This window comes from Trachurus trachurus (assembly GCF_905171665.1).
Source record: "Trachurus trachurus genome assembly, chromosome: 15".
NCBI lineage: Eukaryota > Metazoa > Chordata > Actinopteri > Carangiformes > Carangidae > Trachurus > Trachurus trachurus.
Genome location: NC_139906.1, coordinates 8,914,321 through 8,939,915, shown reverse-complemented (window position 1 = coordinate 8,939,915; position 25,595 = coordinate 8,914,321). Strand labels below are relative to the sequence as shown.

Genomic DNA, 25,595 nt, shown 5'->3' with positions numbered 1-25,595 from the left:
CGGTAGTCCACAATCTGTTCTCCGCCTCCATGTGGAGGGACCGACACAGGAGCTCAGTTTTAGCTAATTACAGTACACAGCATCTTTTTTTCAAAGTGCTGCATTTTCTCAACCGTCAGTTACAAATTGTTGGTAAATGACATGTTATTTGGTGCTGTAGTGATTATGCTAATTACTCCTTCAGAAGACAATTCACAAAAGTTTCATCATGAGAATCTGTTACATCACATCTCTTTCAGTTATTCTGCATTATTTACTGTAATATAATTGCACCAGATAGTTGAGTGTAAAAGGTCACGAAACACGAGCACAGTTGTTTGAATATGTTAGGGATACTGCGTAATTATTATTCAGCCAAATATATGAGTGGATTGATATAGTTCATAATATATACATGATGGAGAGAATGACATAAGTAAACTAAGGATATTTTGAAGAAAACCTGGTCATAATGGCTGTCAACTATAAGACCTGATTTTGTATAAGAGGCTAAAGTAAGGTCAAACCCTTTAATAGAAAATGATCTTCTCTATTTTGAACAGCAGAATGATGTATTCATGTTGACTCTGCTTTCTTACCTAATACTCAGATCCTCCCCGTGTTATGTTGTGTTGTGTGATGTGTCTTATGCTCAGTTGGTGCATGTGTTACTAAAGGAAAATAAATAAAAAGTAAATTAAAAAAAAAGGAAAAAGTTGCAGTATGGCCATATTAATATCCAATCAGAGATGGGATGTTTTGATAAAGGTAAAATGTGTGATAACCTAATGCACAGTGGTGCTACAGAGACGCTTCAAGGCCTACATATTCTACATTCTACAAATTCATATTCCATATTTGGTGCAAGATGCAACAAAAATGATGCATTTTCCACCTTTATGTGCATAAAGTTCAGCTTTAATATCCACTGAGCTGTTGTTTTAGTCCAACAGATCCATGATATTAGAAAACATTCGAGCCATGCAGCTAAAATCTTGGACCCTATCTTCCCTTCCTCATCCACCTTATCTTTTCATATCGCTGTGCTTTTAATCATCAGTTTTCAGAGACGACCACAGATGATGTTATACAAGAGTTTTTCTCACGCTGAGCGCCGCTCCTCGTGACCGCTAAACTGATATGTGAGTTCATCTCTAATGATTAGAATCTGTGGCTTTTATATCATCTTGTTATTTGTCACACACTGTTGTCTTCTGATACGTTCCCTAGACGACACTATACGCTCTTATTTGCTCGCTACAAGCCCATTATGCTAATTGGCACAGTGTCATGCATCAAACTCGTATAATTACTGAGCTGTGCATGAAACCCCCCCCCCCTCCCCCCCTCGTGTTTACCCACTCTCACACCTTATCTTGTGTGTTTGGGGAGCGACATGCTGCAGCAGCAGAGGTCTGGGCTGTAATTATCAGTAACATGCCAGCAGAGTTGTGTACTGTACACCACCACCAACACCCTCCTCCTCTCAGTGCAGGTTAGCTTTGTTAATGGAGTCACATGTCTCCATTAATGGGCAGGGTGAAGCATTTGATGGCTGAGCATGCTTAACAGGACATTTGATGACATTTTGGGAACATTATGTTTTATAATTATACAAAAATGCAGCAGCAGCAGCAGCAGCAGCAGCAGCAGTAGTACTCAACTCCCAACAGATTTTCTGCTCCCACAGCTGCTGCTTAATGTTTAGCCTGAGCTACCTGCTGCCTTTGAGCTGCACCACCAGTGATGCCACTGTGTTAAGCAGAACAGTTAGTGTGTAAATCACAGAGGCCGCCCCCAAAAACATCAGGTTGCTTCCATTGGTTATGATATTAGTGTTGAACTATGTGATCTACACACACACACACCTCCCAGCCTCAAGATTAAAGCCGAATAGTGAGGTCCAGAAGTCTGTGACGAGACCGCCTCCCCATTTAATTTCATTTCATTTTGATTTATTCCATTCGTGGTTTACATACTTCATATGGTTGCACACATTAACATAATGTACACATAGTCACCATAAATGAAAAGGAGCAGGATGAAGAAAAAGTTCTACCGGTAGTACCTGTCCCTTTCTATAGTTATAATTGCATTGGTTTAGTATCAACTCCAATATTATACACTATTTCAAAAAAAATAAAGATGATGAAACATATAATAATAATAACAAGTAAACAAACAATTGGAAAACACTGCTACACACACATTCTGGAGGTGTGTGTATTGTAGCTGATCGGTGGCATGAGAACAGTTTTGCAAACACATATTGAAGTCACATTTCCAGATGCATTGTAAATCATTTAACTTCACTATTGCACACACACACACACACATATGTGCAGCACAAACAGTATAGGAGGCGGTTATGGACCACAAACCAGAGGTAGAGTCATTTGTGTGTGTGTGTACAATATGTGTGTGCATGACTGATAGTGCGATCCTCCTGTGTGCAGCAACTCTGATGACATCCACATATGTCTGAATTTTCTTGCGTACACCTGATGAACAATTGTTGATACGTTCCTCCTTCTTTTGTCTATGTGTGTGTGTGTGTGTGTGTGTGTGTGTGTGTGTGTGTGGGCTACTTTGGGGGGCTAACGGGTTCCAGTTGCCTAGTAACACAGTTGAGGGTGCATACAGGCGTTTATGAAGGTGTGTGCGTGTGCGTCTGTTGTGATCTGCGGTGGAGTAGAAGAGATTATCATAATCATCTCACAGTTACACCGGGTCTCCCTCAGAGCTGCTTATTAGCAGAGCGGCGTGAGGAGGCTCCGCTCCGACTGTGCAGCCTGACAGAAAACCCTCTCTTCCACACGGGAACATGTGGCCACAGTTTGATCTTCGATGTTCCACTTAATGAAAAATATATCCATAGGTGTTTTTATCTGCTGTAATATCCTGGGAATAAAAGCCCATCTATACATTATCATATCAAACACATAGAAAACATCTGAGTACAATGTTAAAACTGTTTTTGCTGAGTCATCTAATAATAATGCACATAAAAAAAAAGAAAGAAAAAAGAATATGATATATGATCACAGGGCGATCCAGATGCACCATAATATAAAAAGCTGCAGCTCCCAGCTTCTGTACCTTCATCTACAGTTTATTCTAACCAGCAAGATGGGAGGTGTCTATCTGAGTATCAGTTTGCAACATCGCCCACATCGCTGCAGCTGTCAATGCTGCCAGAGGCATCAAACATACAGGCTACGGCATGACACCGGGGTCACAAACATGTCCGTGTCCTCCTCCTCAGTAAGCAGAGGTCACGGAGAAGGAGAGTGATCAGAGGATAAGGTCGTTTTTGCAGGTTTAACCTCATTTATGTTCATAATTCCCATTTTTACAATGCAAAAACAAGAAAGGTAAATTTACAAAACAATTTTTGTGCCTTTTTTGTATGTGCAAAAAAGAAAAAGCTCTCAAATCTGTGCACAGGGCTTTTCCATCATGCATCATCATTTCAGGGACACAGCTCTCCTCTAAATAGTAAAGTGTTTCATTTATTATTTATTTTGTTCACTTCTTCCAAGAAAACCACTGCTCCCAGTGCCTTAGTCTATTTGTTGAGCAGTTTTTGGTCCCTGTTAACGCACCACGTTTTGAGGTCTGGCTGTTGTAAAAGTGTCTGTGCTTGTAAAGCTGGTGATCAAGGGATTTAAGCTTATTCAACTGCACTAGAGTTTGCATAAGAGCACCTTTAAGGTTGCCGGGTGCGTTCCTCGAAGTTGTAAACCGCAGCCACGATGACACACGGCTCTCGACGCAGCAAACCCCTCGGCCACAAGTTACCAGAGAAGCGCCATATGCTGGATAAGTCAGCCCAGCCGAGCTAGCAGCTGTGGTGAAAACCTCTCCACCCGCCGTCTTAATCATGAGTTTGTATTTGGCTCAACTCGGAGCACATACGTCTCTGTTTGTGTGTGTTGTTTGTGTGTGATGCTGGTTCAGGACCTGGAAGACGACTCAGACTGTGAGAAAGCTGTTGTCGACTCGTCCTCCTCGCTGGCATGAATTAAACATGTACCTACTCACTTGGCAGCTCCAGGCAGCACAGGAGGGATCCTGGACAGAGTGTTTACTGCTGGGATGTTCTTCCTCCTGCTCAGCGACTCCACTGGAAGTTTGTTATGCGTTTTGTAAATGTCAGAGCGATTTTTCATCCGTACAGCCTGTCCCACTGACCTGACTGCGCCGCAACAAAAGGTTCCTAAACTGTGACAGGGAGCCGGTTTGAAAAGATTAATATTATAGCATCTGCTGTTTGGTGGAGAGAGTTCTTCTTTTATTGGCCTTATAGAGCAAGAAGTGTAAACATATCTGCAGAGCTTGGAGCAGTTTGAGTTCAGTTATCCCCTAAAAAAACACCATCCTTGTATTTGTTCACAAGAGCTTCTTGATTATAAAGCTATTGACGGCTGTGCTCCCAGTTGTTCTGTCCCATTGATTTTGCACCCACTTGCAGAATGTGGAGTGTGTGTGGCATCTGCAGGGAATTTGTCGGGAAGAAACTGTCCCCTAAATCAAAAAAAAAAAGAGAAAAGAAAAGAAGATTAGTATGAATATGTGAGCTGGGAAGTGACTCATTGATTTGATAAATGTGGCTTTGATTCAAGAGCTGTGGTTGGTCATTATCTGGAGCGGGCAACACCCCTCGCACAAACTGTTAGGACTGTGAGCCGAGCTTGTGTCATCTGCTACGAGCAGGAAACAGGAGGCTGCTGATAAGGAAGTGTTTTGTGTCACAGGACAGACGAGTGCCCGGCTCTGATAACTCGCACATAGTGGACAACACAAACCCTGTGGTACAATATTGGATTTTGCATGATTGTGTGTGTGTGTGTGTGTGTGTTGTATCAGGAATTATCAGGCACATAAGGACAAGGCAGACATAAATTTGTTATTTCACACGAGCAGAGATCATGGAAATGAGATACCGTATAATAAACATTCATTGTATCCTAAAGGGCTTTGTGTCGCGCTCATGCAAAGGCTCATTAATCCACAGGCCTCAGTGGCTTTTGCATCACAAATTCAATTCACCAGGTGCACACACACACACACACACACACACACACACACACACACACACACACACACACACACACACACACACACACACACACACACACACACACACACACAGTTTACCAGTGGCTGATGCTGAAGACAAATACGAATATTATCCATCAAGGACGAACAAGGGAATGAGTTAGAGTTACACAAGAAGTTTGTATTTAAAACCATCAGTGTCATGCAACCAGCAGGTGTTATCATCACTGATCAATTCATCATCTAGTTAAAAAAAATATACAGTATATATATATTTTTAATTTATCATAGAAGATTAAGAAATATCAGCAAATATTATTGGAGAAACTGGGACAAGTGATATTTTAATATGACCTTAAATTTGCCATTTGATTAATTAATTGAACAAATGTGCAATAGATTAGTTCTGTTGACTTATCAGTTAATTGGCTCATTGTTTTAGCTTTCCTCTTGTAGATAATATACTTTCACTTATCTTCGTGTGAGTTGATGTCATATTACCCAGGTTCAGTGAACTATCATAACCTCCTGACTTAATCTCCTCCTCTCCACCTCCACTGTTTGCTTTCAGCTGCTTGATCAAAGGTGCTAAGTTCAAAACCTGAAGTCTTTACTGCAGACAGTATATCACCACTGTCTATGTCTAGAGTGGATGTCAGCAGATTGTACAGGTTATACTGCTCTTCTTCTTCTTCTTCTTCTTCTTCTTCTTCTTCTTCTTCTTCTTCTTCTTCTTCTTCTTCTTCTTCTTCTTCATCTTCTCATGCTGCTGCTGCTGTGGTGGTTGTGTCCATCTCCAACTTCCTTCCTGTCTCTCTCCTCCCCTACTCCTCCACCACACTCTGATTAGTCATGGAGCTAATGTAGCACAGTGTGTCCGAGCGTTGAAACCCAAAACACAGCCCACACCCCTCTCTCTCTCTCTCTCTCTCTCTCTCTCTCTCTCTCTCTCTCTCTCTCTCATCCCTCTCAGAAGAGGAACACCAGGATAACATGTCATTGCTCCATCGTGGAGCCGTTAACATGTTGCTCTAGCTGTAATGCAGACATCCAGATGTACAGAAAGTGCATATATGATCTTTTTATAACCACCTTTTTTTCTGTAGATACTGAACAATCACAGATCATACAAAAACCAAAGTATCTGAACCCACCTGTAGCTACGGACACAATGATATTTTCAGAGAGAGACGTAGATGTTTTCCACCTGTGTTAACACAAGCATGAGATTCTGTGTCCGAACCTGCAGGAACGCCGACCTGTCCCTCTTTGTAATTACTGGTTCTCTGGTTCAATGCAAAAGCAAATCTGATATGATGCAAACTCTCCCTTGAACTTGAACCTGAGTGGGCTGCAGTAAAACCTGATCAGAACTGGAATGAACCGATTATTCAGACTCATAAATGTGTTGTCCCTCCTTTACCCTCTGTCAGATGTGTGTTAAGATTAATATACAGCCCTCATGTGTGTATGTGTCATTTAGGACCCCAGATTAAAGCTGCCAGACCGCGTAGTAGTTTGTGGTTGGCCGTCCGGATCACGTGACTGAGTGTGAATGAGCTTATATAGTAATTAACACCTGGCTTTGTTATTGCTCCTGGATTACTCCTTCGCTATTGTTCAGTACTGAGGAGGGAGTTGAGACTGACTCTAATGGCAGGGAAACAAAAGATCCAGGTGCCTAAAAAAGCACCAATAGACCACAAAAGCTGTAAGTTTACAAAAAAAAAAAACCTCTGTATATTTATCTCTCTGTCACTCCTCCTCCTCTTCCTTTATCCTTCCTCATCAGCTCTAATTCTCTACCTTTCCCTCTTTCTTCTCCTATTTTATGATCACTGCTGTGTTGTCAGAGCAGCACCAGCCTTGGCTGCGTGTAATATTTTACAGTCTAGCAACTGGAGAGTTTTTTTTTTTTGTCTCTCTCTCTCTCAACAGTTGTGCCCATTTCAGGTCTGTGTGTGTTTGTGTGTGTGTGTGTGTAGAGGAGCGGTACAACATGTGCTGTGGTTTCCGTGGGATCGGCGGCTCGGAGCCGTTTGTTCAGGCCGGAAGTGGCGTCCTTGACCTAGTTGCAACTGGTGGTGGCCACTAAAATGTATGACTCCAGTTCATGCAGGTGTTTGCAGGGATTATTTATATGTTGCTGTTGGTTTGTGTGGAGGTGATGCTTTACGCTGCACTGTGGCCCAGTTTTAACCCTTTCCTGTTCCTGTTTGCTCCCTCTAATAGCTGCTCTGAGTTTAGGGGGGCTGTGTGTGTATATGTGTGTCAGGGAGGCACCGCAAGTGTGACCACTGCACGCTTGACTTTACCATGTGTTTTCATGTCATTATGATGATGCAAGCATTGCATAATAATGTCTGCGAAAGAAAATCTAACTGATCCGGATGGTCTCTTTCTCTTTTTTCTCTTTGTCCAGTCGATGCTGATGAGATTAAGAGGCTAGGGAAGAGGTTTAAGAAACTCGACCTAGATAACTCTGGCTCGCTCAGCGTGGAGGAGTTCATGTCGCTGCCAGAGCTGCAACAGAACCCGCTGGTGCAAAGGGTTATCGACATATTTGACACGGACGGGAACGGAGAGGTGGACTTTAAAGGTAGGTCGTAAACTCCGCCGGCGTGGGGAACTACCCGCCGCCTGATTATACAGCCTTATACTGGACTTTATCAGTCTGTCAGATGTTTTATTTAAAGATACAACATCACAAGTTCAACCACAACTTCATCACATCTCAGAAGGGCTTCCTCAAAACTGGTTAACTTTACAGCCGGTGGTTGAATTCTGCTGTGCCATCCTCACATTTTATATGTTGTGACTTCCACAGAGCTACCAGTTCCCTTTGAGGATGTTCACTTGTCTATTATCTGATTTAAATGAGGCCTTTGTAATCGCCTTGGTCTGATCACAAACTGTCTCCAGGCCTTGATTTTTTATGCACATAATTTTAAATCAGGCAGCGAACAAGCAAGCGAGTGTGGATTGGATTTACTATTTGACGTCTATATGATGTTTTAGCATCAGGGCTCTAATCACACAGCGGCTTGCAAGCACACACCAGGTTTAGTAGAAGAAACAGAAGAACAGCTGCATCGGATACACATCTAAGCCTAAAAATGACCATGGTTGTATCTGTAGAGCAGGAATCCAGCTGTTCAAGTTAAATCATTATATGAGTAATAGAAAAGAAAGGTCCAGATACAGTATGTCTCCAGTCCATACAGCTCACGGATAAATACAACAGCAGTTCTATTACTGTGAGTATTTAAATTCCACCAGTATGGAAATCAGCAACAAACGGAGAACAAGAAGTGACTGCACCTTTAACACCACTGCAGCTGCTGCAGGTCCTGGTACAGCAGGAGAGTCTCTGTATTCAGCTGAACACTGTTGAAGCAGCTGCTCCGTCTTCCATCAGCCTTTAGTGCGACGTGAAGCTCATTTTCTGCAATGAACCCGATTAGCAGCAGCAGGCTTCCTCACAGCATGTGAGCGATGGAAAAAAAAAATCCACTTCCAATGCGGGAATTACCCCTGGACAAGTTTCACAAAAACAGACCTATTGTTCTCCGAGTGCAGAGATGCATAACTGTCTCCGAGGTTCAACTCCAGCACATGATTCAAAACATAATCAGATCTGGATATGAAGGGACTTTGCACCCGGCAGCCTCTCCTGTCTCTCAACGCTTCCATACAGAAGAGAAGTGCTTTTTCAAAATGGAGATCAGGGAACGCGGTCCAATATGAATATCAAGGATTCAAGTCTTTGACAGCCAGTGGAAACAAGGTGTTGTTGTATAACTGAATGAGATCTGACCAGAGTTTGAAACACATTTCACATCCACTGTCTAAAACGACTTGTGCTATATAAGTATAATCTGTTCTCTCAGTATCAGTGCACAACACAACACAACACAGACCATAATATCAAGCTGTTGATGTCTAATTTTTTGAGGTGGAGCCTTATGAGCACTAATTGTTGTTCTCCTCTCCCAGAGTTCATCGAGGGAGTCTCGCAGTTCAGCGTCAAGGGGGACAAGGAACAGAAGCTGCGGTGTAAGTAAAGCTGCTTCTTCATTAAAAAGCACATGTGTTCCAGAGGTGACACCGGCCGCTCAGGGGCAACGGCGCCTCTTTGGGAGTCGAACCCGCCCCGGAGGCTTTCGTCTCCTGTGTCCGCCCTGCTTCTGTTTATCTCATCCAAAAAGTCCCCTGGTGGGAAAACGGCAGTAAACGTTGATTAGTGTCTAAAACGAACTCACCTGCTGAGAGACAGCAGCAATAAAATCTCTTCTCAGAGCTGATTATCACTGATTATCCTTCTAGACGGGGTCATTAATGTAGAAATGTCACCTCACCAGTTTGTTTTTTCCTCCAAAGTCTTGGAGTTAATTTGTCTGGGAGGCAAATAAGAGCATGTTTGGAGAGAAGGGTTGTTGTCGACAGGGACAAAGTTATGCAACAGGTAGAGGTGAAGAACTCTGAGGCTGTCTTTATACTGCAAAGTTCAAGTGGCCCAATTCAGATTTTATTCCTCTCAAGTGGCACAGATCGGATCTGTAACATGAACGTGTAAACAGGGGAAAAAAGGCATGATATTGGATATTGTCAGATTGGATTCAGGCCGCCGTTATATGTGGAAATAAATCACATACAAATCAGATATCCGCCAATGCGCCTGCAGTCTAAACAGACAGATTGGATATTCCCTGGCAATGCGAGTCGTACGTCATCAATAATGCGTCCATATCGCATATCGATGACATTGTGTGATGTTTACCTGCAGCTGGGCGCTTTGGTAGCCAACCGCGTCTACGCATGTGGGTCTTTTCGCGCAAGCAAAACAGGTGATATTGCAGATATCAGATATGGGTCACTGTAAAACAGACGGACAAAAAAATCGGATATAGGCAACGAATCAGAATTGGGCAAGAAGACGTCAAGAAGTTTTTCATTTTCATTTATTGTTTATTTGTGACGGGACTTTGCATATTAATGAACATTATAGAAAATGTAAATACACCAGATTTAGTGTAAAGACGGCCTAAGTGACTGCAGCTGAATCAGACAAGCTGTCTATACCAGAGGTCTTCAACAGGGGGTCCGTGACCTCTAGGTGGTCCGCAGAGGTGCTGCAGCAGGGTCATGAAACCTTTGGTTGATTATACAATTTTCTTTGTTTTTTTAAAGGATTTTAGAATAAAAACTTCAATTTGTATAGCTTGTATACATGATTATCATTCAATTGAAAGACATTGTGTATATTGGCTTTGGTATCAGTTAACAAGGTGTTTTTAAATGGCAGTGGCACGACCATGAATATACGAACCTGTGTATTAATTGAATAGCTGAGGATTGAATCCATGATACGTTACCACATGGTAGGCTACTAGGCCCAGTTTAATATAATACACAATTTTATAAATATTTAAAGTAGGGGGTCCCAGCTTCCTCTCTCCATCAGTTTGGGGGTCCTTGGCCTGAAAAACGTTGAAGACTTGTGCGTGGTCTATACATTTGACGTGTAACTGATTTCCCCTTCCGTCCCCACAGTCGCTTTCAGGATCTACGACATGGACAAGGACGGCTACATCTCCAACGGCGAGCTCTTCCAGGTGCTGAAGATGATGGTGGGCAACAACCTGAAGGACACGCAGCTCCAGCAGATCGTGGACAAGACCATAATCAACGCAGACAAGGACGGAGACGGCAGGATATCCTTCGAAGAGTTCTGTGCGGTAAGTGGGAGCGGCGCCCTCCTGGGGTATTTTTGGGGGTGGAGAAGGTGGTGGTGGTGGGATGGGAGGGGAGAGGGTTGAGAGGTGGGGGGGCGTGACATTTCTGCTGATGCAGCCTGTTGTGGTGAAGGCAAATGTCAAAGGGGCAGAAAAGCCTGGAAACAGCTTTTTGCTGAGGCGCGACAGCAGCGGGTTCCAGTTTCACACATCCTGGTGAAATATAGAGTCAGGGGCTGTAAATATAGGCTGGTGGGTTCCTGCTACATGTGATGGGCCACTATAAATACTGAGCTGTGCTACACCACAGCAACAACATCACATTTATTCTGCATTGAGGACAAACTAACAACTGTGAAATAAGACTGCGTTGACAGTGAGAAGGCAGCAGTCAGGACAGGAGGGCGTTGAAATCCTGGGACGATCATGTGAGACGCCGATATAAGAAGAGACATGAGATGGAAACGCACAGGGGTCGAGGGAGAGGAGGGTTAATGAAGACACTTCACAATCACAACCAGTACGTTATATCTCTGCTGCAAAGTCTCCACCTTTTATTAAACTGGATTTCATTAGGTGAAGTAAACCTCATTCAGAGATCACTCCAACCACAGAGGAGAGGACACTCATACACACACACACACACACACACCTACCTGCTTCACAAGCTTCAATATACAAGACAAGGATTTGAATAAAGCCTGGTGTCTCTAAAGCACAGAACAAAGTATTGAGTCCAATAAAAATCTGGATCAACTCCCACACTAGACATGAATGTTCAGCAATACTACTACACTATTAAGCCCAATAAGATCATATTCTGAATAAGACATTTTCATGTCAACAGCAGTTTCTGATCAGCATTATAGAGATGTGTACATCTTTAGGGTAACACTTGATGAAAATTATGAATTCAGTATGTAATTCTTAACTAATGCTTAAAGCAGAAGTAAGTGGTCCGGTCGTTTTCGCTGATGCTGCGTTCCAGGCAGGCTTTTGAAATCGTAAATTACAGCTTCAAGTCACAACTTACGACTTTGTAGCGTTCCAGGCAACCCACTCGTGTTTTTCCGACCTGTTTTACCGGTGAAAGTCACTATAACGGCCACTCGTAACTTCCGACCGGTGAACTCGTACCAGATCGAACTGGTACGACTTCACGGTCGGAAAAATACGAGTTTCCTTGAACGCACCATAACAGTCCTCGTCCCTACGTCACCACATTCACGGCGTCCCTTGGCTGCACACACAGCCCTGCATGCCGTTCTCTCTCCTCATTGGATAAAAACTGTAGGATACGATAAATGTTTTCTCCTCGGCTCAGAGCAGAGCAGAGGGACTGACAGACCCGTGTTTCAGACCAAACACTCTATGTAAGTGATTGCTGTCGGAAGATATAACTATTTAAGACTTATATTAACACAAATATATCACTTACTTCTGCTTTAATAGTGTGTACTTATTAATAAGTGTTACCCATTTTTAGTCACAATAAATATTCATACCTGAGTCTTTGCAGCATTTTTCAGCAGTTGTCATTTTCTTCTGGTTTATGGCTGTTAAACTAACTTATACAAACATGGCTGCTTCAGAGAGGAAGGGGAGAGGGAGAAGCATTAGCTGGCTTAGATAGCAAAATGCTGCTACCACTAGTAGTGTACATCACTGGCTTATTCTGAATATGCAGATAAATTTGGACTTAGACTTAGAGATACTTTATTGATCCCAAGGGGAAATTCAAGTATCCAGTAGTGCAGATAGCTATATAATGGAAGGGCATAGAAGAGCAATTAAGAAAAATGTACACTATATACATCCATATAAACTATGTAAATGTAAATTTGTGAATGAAAATATTTCTGTAGTTCCTGCTCATGTAAACATATTGCTTTAACCAGAATAAGTTGTGCTTGTAAACATAGGCTACTCAGAAAGGCTCAGTCAGAATAAGGTCAAACAAGGACGGAGAGAAAACAAACTGAACTGGCAGCAGGAAAGAGAGACAGAGAGAGAGAGGGAGGCAGTGAAAGGATGGGGGGAGATGTGGAGTTAATACGGTTCTGTCAGGAGCCGAGCCAACACATATTTGTATCAATAACTGCCAGAGTCAGAGGAGATCGATGATCAGATGAAGAAGACTGAGCTTCATCACAGACGTGCCTCTGAGTTACAACAGACAGGGCTTCAGCTCCGTGGGGTTTCCTTTTGTCTGAGATAATGAGCAGATGGTTTTTATTAACAGCCGAGGTATCAAACTGTTATTTTCTGCTCTTACTCTTATTGATCGCAGGAGGATCGGTTCCCATCCAGCAGCAGAGGAGCTGTGAGTTAAAGGTTTCTAACTCGGATCAATGCTGAGAACCAAGATGTTGGCGATATGTCAGCGGCCTCGCAGTTGTTGTGATTTAAACGCCATTACAATCCAGACTCACGGCCTTAATTATCTAATTTAAGATCAAAGTCTCTTTCAGCACAATTAGCAGGTTCTCCTCCACATAACTCGTCTCTCGTCGGACCCCAGCGGAGCCGCTCAGCTTTTGCTTGGAGACATTTCTCTGAAATGAAAAGGCGCCGGCTCTCACTCTGACACATTTGACGGCTGCATCTCCGGAGCCTTGAACTAAAAAAGCTGTTGTCCTTGTTGGCGTGTCTTTTCGGGGACGGCACAGGAGAATATTATTATTACATCCTGTTTTTAACAAAGCGGCGCCGCTAAAAAACACTTGGAGGAGACTGAGTGACACGGTTTCTGTGGTCTGCGTGTAGTCGTCCTGATCAGAGCAGTGTAGGATGAAAGAAACAGCATCAAACAGGGAGTAAAAATAAGATGGATGTTAAAATAGATTTTATAAAAAGGCTGGCAGTAGTAACACCTTCAACACATTCGCTTCTAAAACTCGGAAAGGAAAGGAAAGACTTGAAAAGTTGAAGATTGAACAGTACTGAGCCTGTGAAGACAGTTGTATCATGTGTAATGGCATCACAATTACTGTACTTCAGCTTGACAATTCAGTTGCATTATGGGAAATAAAGTTTTACCCATAGCTACTATAGACTTAAATGTCTTTGACCAATCATTAATTAAAGTGTATCTGAGCTACATTAAATGTCAAAGCCAAGTAAAGGACAGTTTTGACAATTAAGGAACATAATTTGTTAATTAATTGAAGTTTTTCAAACAGGAAAAAAATGCTCTGTGTTCATGTGTCTGTTGCTTTTCTGTTTTATAGCACATCACAAAAGAGGCAATTTAAAGATTTAACCAGTGATATATATATGCTATATATACAGTATATATTATACAGTATATATGCACCTTCAACATTTCTCTTAGTTTTCAAAGTCTTGTGTTGAAAAACAAGTTATTTGATAGTGATGACAATAATGGCTCATGTGGTTGCTGCTTCACTGTCTCAGCTCAGTGGGACACTGGGAGCTGAGTTGTTGTTATTGTTATGAGCTCCACTTGTGTTTTTCCTGCTGTGACGAACCAAATGTGTCATTAAGTCTACACACATTTACTATGACTGCTTCTAGATTAATGAACGTACTCTCATTTGCCTCTCCCTCTCTCTCTCTCTGTCCTCCAGGTGGTCGGGGGTCTTGATATACACAAAAAGATGGTGGTGGATGTGTGAGCGCTCCCTCCGCTCGCTGAATCCCCCCTGCCTCCTCGACACTTGCTTTCTCCACAATCTCTGAAGATCTGCTCAAGACGTCCGGCAAAACGCTCTCTGTGTAACGCAATGGAAGTATTCTCTCTCTCTCTCTTTTTCTCTTTCTTTCTCTTTCTCTCTCTCTCTCTCTCTCTTTCTATGAAGCCACTTTTTTCTTTTGAAAACCACGGGCCTCGAGAAGCCAACTTTGAAGTGTTATTGAACTGTAAATCCTCTCAATAACCCGGTCGTTGCACTTTAAGAGACTGAAGGACATCGATTTGTCATTTCGCAAGAGCATCTCTGATTCTTGGATGAGGGGGGAGAAAGGGGGCTCAGTGAGGAGGCTGGTTGGCTTGTTCATATTTCATCCTTTCTTTTTTTTTCTTTTTTTGGTAATTGTTATTTTTGATATTTATTTTTTGTTCTTGTCTTTTATAAAGAAGAAAAAATACAAGTATATCTATAGTTGTCTGGTGAGGGGAAGTGTATAGTATATGAACACTTGACTTACAGTACAACTAGAAAGTAGGGTATGAAGTGCCAACCAGAACATATCCAGAAACCAGTCCAAGTTATTACCTATCATCACTGCTGTCATCCGTGCCGGACGAACTGGCTTGTGACACGTCTGACTGCACGACTGCGAGTCACATTAGATGCAAAACAAACGTTTTTCAGTTTCAACTTCGTCTCCTCCGTTTTTTAGCTTAAACACACTCATATGAGCAGCTTGGATTAGACCAGTGAAGCTTCCAGTTACTCTTAGCAAAGCAATTCATGTTTTCTTTTTTTTTTCTTTTTTTGTAATAAGATTGCTAGTTTTATTTATATTTAGGAATATGTTTATATTGTTGGAGATAATCCTTGTTTCCTGTCATGAAATTATAGGTAGATCAATTTAATGCCAAGAAAATGTCTTTCCAAAAAAAAAAAAAAAAAAAAACACAACACAATTTGTGGCTGCAAAAGTGATACATGGTTTACTCTTGATGAAGTATTTTTGCATTTTAACCGTGTGCATCCATACGACAATCTCCAAATGCAAAGAACAGCTCTTGCACTCACAGTGACTACAGAAATATAGTGGATTTGTTAAGTTTCAAGACTTTTATTTAAAGTTACGGACGACGGCTGGATGGACTTTGCTAAGAACTGAGAAAAATAGCTTAAGAGTGAATAATGGTGAGATTATATTGTTTGTGTGAGTATATAGCAATTTTAAGAGACTTATCTGCAGGCAGCGTTTTTCTTTCTTTTTTTTTCTTTTTAAACCAATATGTGTATATTAGGTAATCAATGTGCTCATCTTCTTTAACAGCAAGAGGAGAAGGCTTTGCCTCAGCTTTGACATGAGCCCTTCTGAATACTTAAGCTTTCTCAGTACAGCGCAGGACGGGTCAGTTTTTCCTGAACGCAACACAAACACTTCAGATCTTAACGCGTCGGTATGATCAGTGTGCAATGGGATAGACTGTATATTGTAGTTAGTTTTTTTTTTTGAACGTGTACATTTCAAAAGTTGGCTTCTACTTCTCCCACTTTTTTTTATCACCTCGTTTTCTCCCCCTTCCACCCACTGATACGAACAGGGAGAAAAACAAATTCAACCAAAATTTTTCAATTTGTAAGGGAAAAATGCTTCCTTCTATAAAACGGCATCGGGATAGCTTTTTGTTTTTTTGCTTTGGAGGCCGACTGCTGGTTTGAACGGGAGTTTTCAGTCAAGAGATGTGAACATGGAGTGCTCTGTTGTCCCTTATCCCAAAGCTCTGCACGGCTTGGGCCTCCCTGTGCTTGCATGACATGGAAATATTTTTTTTGTTGTGCATGTAGATCAATTTTTTGAAATAATCCTCTTGTTTACACATGGATGGTGATGTTAATATATTTAAGAATTTAATGGTATACAATATGGATGTTGCCAAACTTTGGTAAATGTACACATATTATGAGAGGTAATCCAAATGAACTGAACTACATGTAACTTTTTGTATTTTACCCGGGTCAGCCAGATGCTTCTATTCCAGTAAAAGTTGCATATCTGATCCTGTCTCAAACTGCCACACACTGTACTCAGCTTAAAGGGGAAAATTTTATGTTTTTTTTTTTTTTTTGGTTTTATTTTGTTTTTTTCTTTCTTTTGTATATAAGTATTTGTTAAATGCAGTTCTGGCTTTCTGTTCTCTGTATAGTTCAGACCGCGCTTTAGTTTGTTAAGTGCTATTTTTTCTCTGAGGGACTTGGGTTCTTTTTAGTTTGTGTGGGGATATCTGAAAAGATTTACGTTTGAGAACCTTTTTTTTTTTTTTTTTTTCCTTTTTCTGCATGCTGCATCTTATGCTGTGGGACTGTTGGAAACTTGATACTGTATGAAAATTAAATAAAATTTAAATAAACTTTGAAATGTTGAAAGTATTGCATTTTCTGTCAGTTGTGTCTTACTGTTTCTTCTCAGGATGCTCCGCTATCAAAGAATAGACCCAGACATCAGAGACAATACTGGACTCAGTCTTCGGTGGATTTGTATTCGTTTATTTACAAACTCATATTTTCAGATACCTGCGTCGTGTTTCAACATGCATCTGAATGTTTTTCCTCCTGAGTCAACTGATCCCAAAAAAAATCAGCTGGAGACATGAGGTCATTACTGATGGACCTGAGATGTCGGTCCAAAAGGCAACAGTCAACAGTCTTAACAACATGGATCAAAGTGGGAATCCCATCAGCCAATGGGGGTGGGGGGTAGATAAATACACTCTGCAGCCAATCGGACTTCAGAATCTCTCTGCACTCCTGCTCGCCACCACTCTGATGTTGCCGTAGACCTTTGAAGGAGGACTTCCTGTAAAAGCCAAAAGGATTTTAAAGGTCACGGACTCAGCACGACATCTGGATGGACAGCACGACATAGAGACTGTTCCAGATATGAAAATAATGTCGTCCTTACCAAGGATTAAGTTACAGATCGCCGTCCGTGCCATCTTGATATTCTGAAAAGATCCTAATATGTGAACTTTTCTGTTGAGAGACACAAAAGAGAGTTAAGAAATTAGTTTCATCTGCATCTCAACAACATCACCACACATTTCAGGGAAACCAGCCGACTTATCAAGTTTTTTTTTTTCAGTTTCAGTTTGACAGGAACTGCTGTGGCTGTCAAAACAAAACCTTGCTGCAAAAGTGCAATAAAATAAGGTTGTTTTGAGAGAACTTGTTTGAGAAAAATTTGTGTTCATCATTTTAGTATAATTGTGCAGGAATACTGGTGTACTCACGTGTCTGCGAGCACGATACGAGTCTTTGTGACGTTTTCAATGGTGAACTTAGTTTTCCCTCCCTTCCCCGCTACTCTCCCGATGGCTCTGGATAAGTGGTCTCCCTTCAGAGGTTTCACTGCCAAGACAGACACCATAGGATCACAGGTTAATACACACCAAGAGACGTTTGATTTGGAGATTTATTAGTTCATATTTCAGCAGGGAAAAGGAGAGTGTTAATGAAAGGTGGCCTGTTTGTGAGCAGACAGAAGGTGCAGTGATCTTACCATCTGTGACATCAAAGCTTTCTAGGAAAAGCTCATCTAATCTGAGGAGAGCTAGAGCGTCCTGGGAAGAGAAAATAAAAGTGTTACATACTAAAAAAAAAGGCAAGGTTAAAACTCATACAAGATCACAAATTAAACATTGTGACAGTTGTTTTTATGTGCTTCAGTTTGAGTAAAATAAACAGTGTAACAATAATTTATGATAAGCAACAGTTTGGTCCTAATCCTAAATCTCTACCCAAACGTGACCTTGGCTTGGCAAATAACACACTTTGTACAAAACCAGACAGATGAAACATGCCCAGCTTTCCAAAGCCTCCCATCAGTGTACTCACTTCAACCTGGAATCCTAGAACAAAGGCTTTGACAAAATCTGCTGCTTTCGTGAGCGAGGCGATGTCCTGTGTGTCCTTGCACGTCTGAAAGAAGGAAAAGCATGTCACACACACATACTGTACACACAAAACACAAAACCATGTGCACCAGAGAAAAACAGATAGATCATCCAGGCTGTGAAAACTTACTTTGATTTCAACGTTCCTGGTTTTGAGGTTGAATCTGACTTGAAGCTGCAGGTTCTCGACAATGGGAGTGAAAATTTTCAACCAGTTATCCTTCAGTGGTGTGTACCTGTGAGCCGGGACGGCGATTTTCCTCATCTCATCTGGTCCCTGAAACACATGTGAAGCAATAAATTACACACTGGGTCACAGTATTTAGAAATAAATAAATAAAAGAAGGAAAAACAAGAGGATTTGTTCGATTTCCACCCTATCACTAAACTTAAAAGCAGGGCTATAGCTAATTATTACTTTCTTCAATATTTAATCAACTGATTTTAACTTAGTTATTCATCTACACTCTCAATTGATCACATGATCTATAAAATATAAGACAAACACCTCCAGCTGTGACACCTATATGCTGCAGATGACAATGTAAACATTGTTAGTATGTAATTACGTAAGTACACTGAAAACTACTGCACACCTGTTGATATGATCAGTGTTCAACTGCTGATACATTATAATGTGTGCTCTCACTGATCCTTGAAATACTGGCTGGATTGTAGTTACTTATGAATATTTCAAGGACTTATTAAATGTTTTTAAACTTTTAGAAGAAGTTTGTGAAGAAACACGTGAATGCAGCTGTTACATAAGAGAGGTACTGAGTGTTGACATGGCTGGATTATCATCATTACTGGTGTTTTTGTCTCCCCCTGTGCTACTACAGTAGAGTTTAGGCAGATTTAAAGGGACAACGAGGAGTTTTGGAAAAGCGAAGCGTTTTCACACTACATTTATGAGCCTCCGCGCGCACCGTACATTTCTTTGACCCGGCGCAAGACGGACTCATGTTTTCATTCATCAAAAATTAAAGTCAGAGGTTCAAAGAGGTTCACATACCATCGTAGTTCCGACCATAAACGGCGATTCTGCGGCGTTATTCTCATAACTCGCCATGAAGGAAACGCTGGTCGGCTCGACCAGCGTTTCCGCCACCACTAATAATAACAAAATAACGATAGAGACAGATCGATATATTTAGCGAAAATGGAGCCATTAACAAGTGTGAGTAGCGGAGATTCATCCACATTAACGTGAGACTTTTTTATAACCGAATAGAAACTCCTCGTTGTCCCTTTAACTATTGAACTGCTACTGATTTACCTTGGGATGAAGATAAGTGTCACTATAAATCAACGCTCACGGCGGAGCACATGTACACACAGACACATACACAGGACTCACCCTCAGTTTGTCGCCTGAAATCGGTGGAAACTGCGGCCGCTTCACCGTCACCGTCTCCTCTGTGTCCATGTCCGCCCCATCTTGTTCACGTTTTCGCTTCTGAGTCTTTTTAGATTTGACTTTTGTGAAAGTCTCTGTGTCATCTTTAGGCTCCACGGCGGCGGCAGCAGCGCCGTCGACAGGAACCGTACTTTTCTCGACGTCCATCCTTCAAGCGGGTTTTAAATCAGTTTAAAGAGTCAAAACTGAAGCGGAGCGACGGCCACAGTGGCATGCGAGGTGTCCTCGTGCGCTGGAAAGGACCCAAACAGCCGCCGCGTGTGTGCCTGTAGCGTGAAAATAATTAACAAGCTAAATAATTGTGTCATAATTAACACATATATCTTAGTTGTTTACTAGAGTTCGTTTTCCGTCGGTGTAGTAATATATAGATTGTTAATGTGTGAAATATGAACTTGAGTTGTAAACATTTTCGTCAGGCATCTCCTCGGGGCAGCCGCCTCAGCAGCAGCAGGAAAGGCCTGGTTTGTTTTGGCAGCGGAGAAAGCGACGATGAGCGTTGCTGGTGCTGGTCTCTGTGTTACTTTTCCTTTCCAGCTTCTTACCCGCTTTACAGATCATTTATAAAACACCAGCCAAGATGTCATCGCCTCTGTCCAAACCTCAGATCATTGCTCATATCCAGAAGAGCCTGAACTACACCGTCTTCGATGCCAAATGGATCCCGCGCAGTGCGAAGTTTGTCTGTCTCGGGAACTTTCCCAGAGGAACCGGAGTGATGCAAATATACGAGATGCAGCACGGAGAGGCTCAGCTCATTAAGGAGGTAGATACATAACACACTGACATGCTGCTGCTTTTAATTTGTCCTCTTTCCCCTCCTCTCCTTAGAAATAAACCACAACATATCTGTCTTATCTAAGAGTTTCTAGAAAAGTCTTGCCAGTTTGTTGTCTCCATAGCAACAGGCAACATAAAGGTAGCTTTGACCTCTATTAATTCAAGTCAAACGTCAATGAATAGCAGGTTATAGTATTGTTATTCTTATATTGGTAATGCTATTAGTACAGTGTGGCTACTTCCGGGTGCACCTGTCCTTGGTAAAGCGCTAATTAGCAGCAGAATGAGGAATATTATTGGAAGTTGCAAACAACTACCAGGTGTTTACATTCAGGCCTGTGTGGGAGGACAACGTAAAAGACATACAGGACAGGTGCATCTCAGTAAATTATAATATCATGGAAAAGTCAATTTACAGTAGTTCAAGTCAAATATCCAAGTATTGGGTGCATATAGATGGACATACCAATTTTTTGAGATACTGAACTTTAGTTCTTCATCAAATGTAAGCCATAATCATTACAATTAAAAGAAATAAAGACATTTTCATCCTGTATGTGATGGATCTATATTATGTAGAATTGTATGTTGAATTGAATTACTGACATACATAAACTTTTCCATGATATTTTAATTTTTTGAGATGAGAGTAAAAGCTCATCAAAGGGGTCAGAGTCAGAGCAATGTGATTCTGGTCAGAGTCAGGCAGAAAATCTCGAAGACAAAACAAGTTTTTATCTCAACAAACTTTACAATTCCCTTTGTTAGTTGCAAAGACAAAGTTACAGTAACATATCTCTAAAGTTGTGCAAAAGAAGAGTTAAACAATGTAATGACCATCCTTCCATTTCTACGTGGTTTATCCAACACAATGGCCAAATGTCAACATAAAGCTGCATGAGAGTCAATAGAAGATCATGTTTACATCAAGAGTGCAGAAAAACTATAAGAAATGATAATTAATGGTGTGGCACACGCGCACCACAAACTCTCACAAACATTCAATTTTCTTGTATCATTATTCTTATAGTTTAAGTTACAGTATTTTCATTATTTGGCTGCTGTGCTAAAGACTAAGGGAAAAAAAGTATATGGTTCTCCTGCTATGCTGCTATTTCACTGCTTGTTGCATTGTCCCATTCTTTGAATGTAACTAAATGCTCTCCTTGTTTGTCCATTCAGGTGGAGAAGCCGAAGCCCATCAAGTGTGGGACCTTTGGAGCCACCTCTCTTCAACAAAGACACATAGCAACCGGGGATTTCGATGGAAATCTCAATATATGGTATTTTTCTTACCCACACCCACTAATGTCACACTCTGTGTCTTTGCCAGCAACAGCAGGACATGATGAAAGAAAGGTTTTATTTTCTAACGCGCTGTCTGAATGAATCGAAAGTGAGTTCTCACTGAATCTGTTTCCAAGTCTGCGGGTCATCAAGTGCAGATGGTTCTGGTTCTGTTCTCCGCAGGAATCTGGAGATGCCTGAAGTGCCAGTGTACAGCGTAAAAGCCCACAAAGAAATAGTGAACAGTATCGATGGTGTTGGAGGTCTGGGGATCGGCGATGGCGCACCAGAGATAGTCACTGGAAGCAGAGATGGTTTGATGTCATTTACAATGTAAAGATTAAAGTACATTAAGATAAAAAAAAGTGGATCCTTGGGTGAATCTATAAGATCTTTTCTATTGGCTGTTACACAGGGACAGTAAAAGTGTGGGATCACAGACAGAAGGATTCACCTGTGGCCAACATGGAGCCCATGGAGGGAGAAACCAAGAGGGACTGTTGGACGGTTGCATTTGGTGAGTAAAACAGAAGATTTCAAGGTGGAGAGAACCTAAAGCTAAATATTTTAGATAACAGAAGCTGTCGATGTTGACTTTCCATTGACCTTCTCATCACAGGTCATGCCTTCAATGATCAGGACCGCTGCGTGTGTGCTGGCTATGACAACGGAGACATCAAACTCTTTGACCTGCGGAATATGTCTCTACGATGGGAAACCAACATTAAAAACGGGGTAAAGTGAACACCTGCATTGAAATGGTAACACATAGAGTGCGTGTTGCATGTGATTTTTCTTTTTGTGAAGTTATTAAATATTTCAGGGGGAGTTTTTCCTCTTGGTTTTGTCACATATGTAGCCAGTGTGGTACCACAGGAAGAAGATTAACCAGCTTTTCAGAGGAGAAACAGGAACTCAAACTTGACAGCGTGATTGAACCAGCTCAGCCCCAAAACACAAAGAGTGGCCCTCATATTGAGCAGCAGTGTTTTCATTAGGATAAACTGTCCAATCATATGTTGTTTCTTTTTCACTACAACCTGCACTTGAATCACACAGTAGACAAAAACAGGGACAGATGTGGAGACAGAGCTGAAAATGAAAAAGTAAATCCTCAGGGGAAGTCTGAGGTCAATGTACTGTTTTTATTATTTTTATTTTTATAGCCGTCTCTCTTACTCATCACCTCTTGAATATACGTGAACCTGCCAGGAGGAGTTATTACGTGCGTTTCAACAGTTTCTGATGTATGGAAAAAAAACGGTGGGTGGATGTGCCGGTGTGATAAATGCCCAGAGAGTGAGTGAGTGTTTTTTTTTCTCTTACATCACGACCAGGTATGCAGCGTGGAGTTTGACAGGAAGGACATCAACATGAACAAGCTGGTGGCCACCTCCCTGGAGGGGAAATTCCACGTCTTTGACATGAGGACGCAGCACCCCACCAAGGGCTTCGCCTCCGTCTCTGAAAAGGTAATTGTGACCCGAGCCAGACGGATGTTTGGCTCCGACGTATGGAAAAATGTCAAAAGATTAGTATCGTTATTATTATTATTAGTTTTACATTTGTACAGTACAGAGGGAAACGGGGCGCACGTCGCTTTGACCGTTTTCACAGCTGGAAGTGTTTGGGGGTTGTGTTTGTCTAACTTTCTCCGTGGCTTTGTGACACCGGCCAAAAATGACACAGGGCCAAGCGAGGGGGAGAGAAGTGTGGCTTTTTGTGGGGGGAAATGCTAGAAAAACACACTTAAACTGGCATTAGTGCACGGCCCAGCTCGCCAAGTGTTTGCAAGGTCTGAGAGATCAGAGGCCTGAGCTCTCTAAATATTTGTGCAGTTCTTCTGAGAGATCAACACTTGGCACATCAGCGTCTCCAACCATGAATCATAAAGTTCCACCAGATAATTTTGGTCCAGGAAGATATCACTGTACCTGTACAGACGAGGCTGAACACGTGGTTGAGGCACTGGAGCTTTATTACATTCCTTTATCTGTTATTATAATCAACATCTCAACACTGTGGATGACAATCTGTGGCTAGTTAATTTTCAACAGCACCATTTACTTTGTATTTGTTTGGGTTTTTAGGTAGGATACAGTTTTTTTTTTTTATTGGGATTTCATCATATTTATGTTTCATTACCACACTGTAATCTGAAATCAGACACAGTTGTTTTAACAAACCCGCTAACAATCACTTAAACTATTTTCCGTAGCTGTTGTGTATATACTAAATAATAGCTGCAATGTGAGGATGGTGGAGCAGGGGAATGAGAATAAAGAAATCACACTAGGGATATAAGATCCATCAGTTACATGTACAGACAAGAGGGTTTTAGATTGAATCAACACCAAAGGAAGAGCCAAAACTGTGTAAGGGACAACAATCCTGACACAACGGCAAGGAAACGTTATCAGATGAAAGTGGCTGGGAGGTTTTCCACTCAGGTTGACAGTGTCTTGACAGTTGTGAGAAATGAATCTTTGTGTTACAGACTGAATTGATTTGGAAAGTAAATGATCCCTTCTCTTTGTTTCAGGCTCACAAGTCGACCATCTGGCAGGTGAAGCATCTGCCCCAAAACAGAGACATCTTCATGACTGCAGGGGGAGCAGGCAACCTGCATGTGTGGAAATAGTGAGTCGTCCAACTTGAACTCCAACGACAATGTAGTCAGAGATACAGATGGATTCATTATAGTGGTGGTTTAATAGGAATCAATCAATTGTCTAAAATTGTCTTTTGATGTCATTTGCAGCGAGTACCCTGCTGGGAGAGAGAAGAAGGACTCAGATGGCGTGGATGTGGGCGTCGCCGGGACTGTCAACCTCTTACAGAACGTCACTGTGTCCACGCAGCCGATCTCCAGCCTGGACTGGTGTCCCGACAAGCAGGGCCTGTGTGTGTGCTCCGGCTTCGACCAGACTGTCCGCGTGCTCATTGTCACCAAACTAAACTTGGTCTGAAAGAGCACGACCACGACAAAGACTGAAGCTCTGTGCAGCCCGATACAAAGCAACATACAACAACACAGGTGCACCAATGGTGTTTGAATCACTGCCTGTTTGAGAGGCTGAGTTCTTCCTCTGGTCATCGTTGGATCGATGATCTTTTATTTGAAAGCAAGGATTTCCTACTTCATGTCTCTGTGGCTGATTCTCATCATCCCACTTATCTTGCCTGGAAATAATTTAACTCAGATGAACAGGGAAAGTGTTTGACTGAGCCTTGAAGGCACTGATATACTCCAGGGTGGAGAAATACCCCTGTAACACAATGATACATTTCCCATATTATCCAAAAGCCTCTACTAGGATGGGTAAATGAGTCATGCTGCCTCTGGCTTGAAATAATAATTCAAGATCAAGATTCAGTTTCTTTATCTGTTTTCATTTTTGTTGGATGCTTATTGAAACATTTTGTTGCACTGTTGGTGGACATTGTACTCCATTTTTGCCTATTGTTCAGTCACTTTTGATATAATATGAGACCTCTGTTTTCAGATTAAATGTGCATTTGGAGAGAAACCTCAACATTTTCTCAGTGTCCTCTATCTTACATGAGAGCAAATAAAGTCAAGCGTTATCAGCTGAAGAGAAAGGGTGTGTTTTTCATGTTGAGTAAACAAACTAAAAGTGATATAATGTTAGTATTTCCTAGAAGGTTACAAGCATCAAATCCAGCATCTGAACTTGAAGAAGTCCTGCAGATCCTGATCGTCCTCATGTTTGTC

At 41.7% G+C, this 25,595-nt stretch overlaps 3 protein-coding genes across 3 annotated transcripts in view; 2 read left to right on the top strand and 1 right to left on the bottom strand.

Moving 5' to 3' along the window:
• ppp3r1a (protein phosphatase 3, regulatory subunit B, alpha a) overlaps positions 1-16,383 on the top strand; it is a 31,091-nt gene extending 14,708 nt beyond the window's left edge. The window contains exons 3-6 of the mRNA XM_083988467.1: positions 7,463-7,639; positions 9,037-9,096; positions 10,594-10,778; positions 14,366-16,383. Of these exons, the coding sequence (XP_083844593.1) occupies positions 7,463-7,639; positions 9,037-9,096; positions 10,594-10,778; positions 14,366-14,413 (470 nt within the window). The 3' untranslated portion in view covers positions 14,414-16,383. The remainder of the gene's footprint in view (positions 1-7,462; positions 7,640-9,036; positions 9,097-10,593; positions 10,779-14,365) is intronic.
• Positions 16,384-16,950: 567 nt separating this feature from the next.
• pno1 (partner of NOB1 homolog) lies at positions 16,951-20,016 on the bottom strand. Its single transcript, XM_083988466.1, has 7 exons — positions 19,733-20,016; positions 18,503-18,649; positions 18,314-18,397; positions 17,979-18,039; positions 17,710-17,827; positions 17,382-17,452; positions 16,951-17,276 (listed from the first exon to the last, which is right to left on the bottom strand). Exons 1-7 carry the CDS (start codon positions 19,937-19,939, stop codon positions 17,209-17,211), a joined length of 756 nt encoding a protein of 251 aa, XP_083844592.1. The 5' UTR covers positions 19,940-20,016; the 3' UTR covers positions 16,951-17,208.
• Positions 20,017-20,273: 257 nt separating this feature from the next.
• Positions 20,274-25,381, top strand: dnaaf10 (dynein axonemal assembly factor 10). The gene is made up of 8 exons (XM_083987667.1): positions 20,274-20,558; positions 21,755-21,855; positions 22,043-22,173; positions 22,275-22,376; positions 22,479-22,594; positions 23,197-23,331; positions 24,402-24,499; positions 24,621-25,381. Exons 1-8 carry the CDS (start codon positions 20,373-20,375, stop codon positions 24,826-24,828), a joined length of 1,077 nt encoding a protein of 358 aa, XP_083843793.1. The 5' UTR covers positions 20,274-20,372; the 3' UTR covers positions 24,829-25,381.
• The last annotated feature ends 214 nt before the right edge of the window (positions 25,382-25,595 follow it).

What these genes read in the sequence shown, in the direction of transcription:
- dnaaf10 (XM_083987667.1), top strand. Translation starts at nt 20,373, where the DNA reads ATGTCATCGCCTCTGTCCAAACCTCAGATCATTGCTCATATCCAGAAG. An exon ending in GATGGAAATCTCAATATATG is followed by an intron (nt 21,856 to 22,042) that starts GTATTTTTCTTA and finishes TGTTCTCCGCAG; the next exon opens with GAATCTGGAGATGCCTGAAG. An exon ending in AGTCACTGGAAGCAGAGATG is followed by an intron (nt 22,174 to 22,274) that starts GTTTGATGTCAT and finishes GCTGTTACACAG; the next exon opens with GGACAGTAAAAGTGTGGGAT.
- pno1 (XM_083988466.1), bottom strand. Translation starts at nt 19,939, where the DNA reads ATGGACGTCGAGAAAAGTACGGTTCCTGTCGACGGCGCTGCTGCCGCC. An exon ending in TTTCAGGCGACAAACTGAGG is followed by an intron (nt 18,650 to 19,732) that starts GTGAGTCCTGTG and finishes CATGTGTTTCAG; the next exon opens with GGACCAGATGAGATGAGGAA. An exon ending in CGTATCGTGCTCGCAGACAC is followed by an intron (nt 17,453 to 17,709) that starts GTGAGTACACCA and finishes GTCTCTCAACAG; the next exon opens with AAAAGTTCACATATTAGGAT.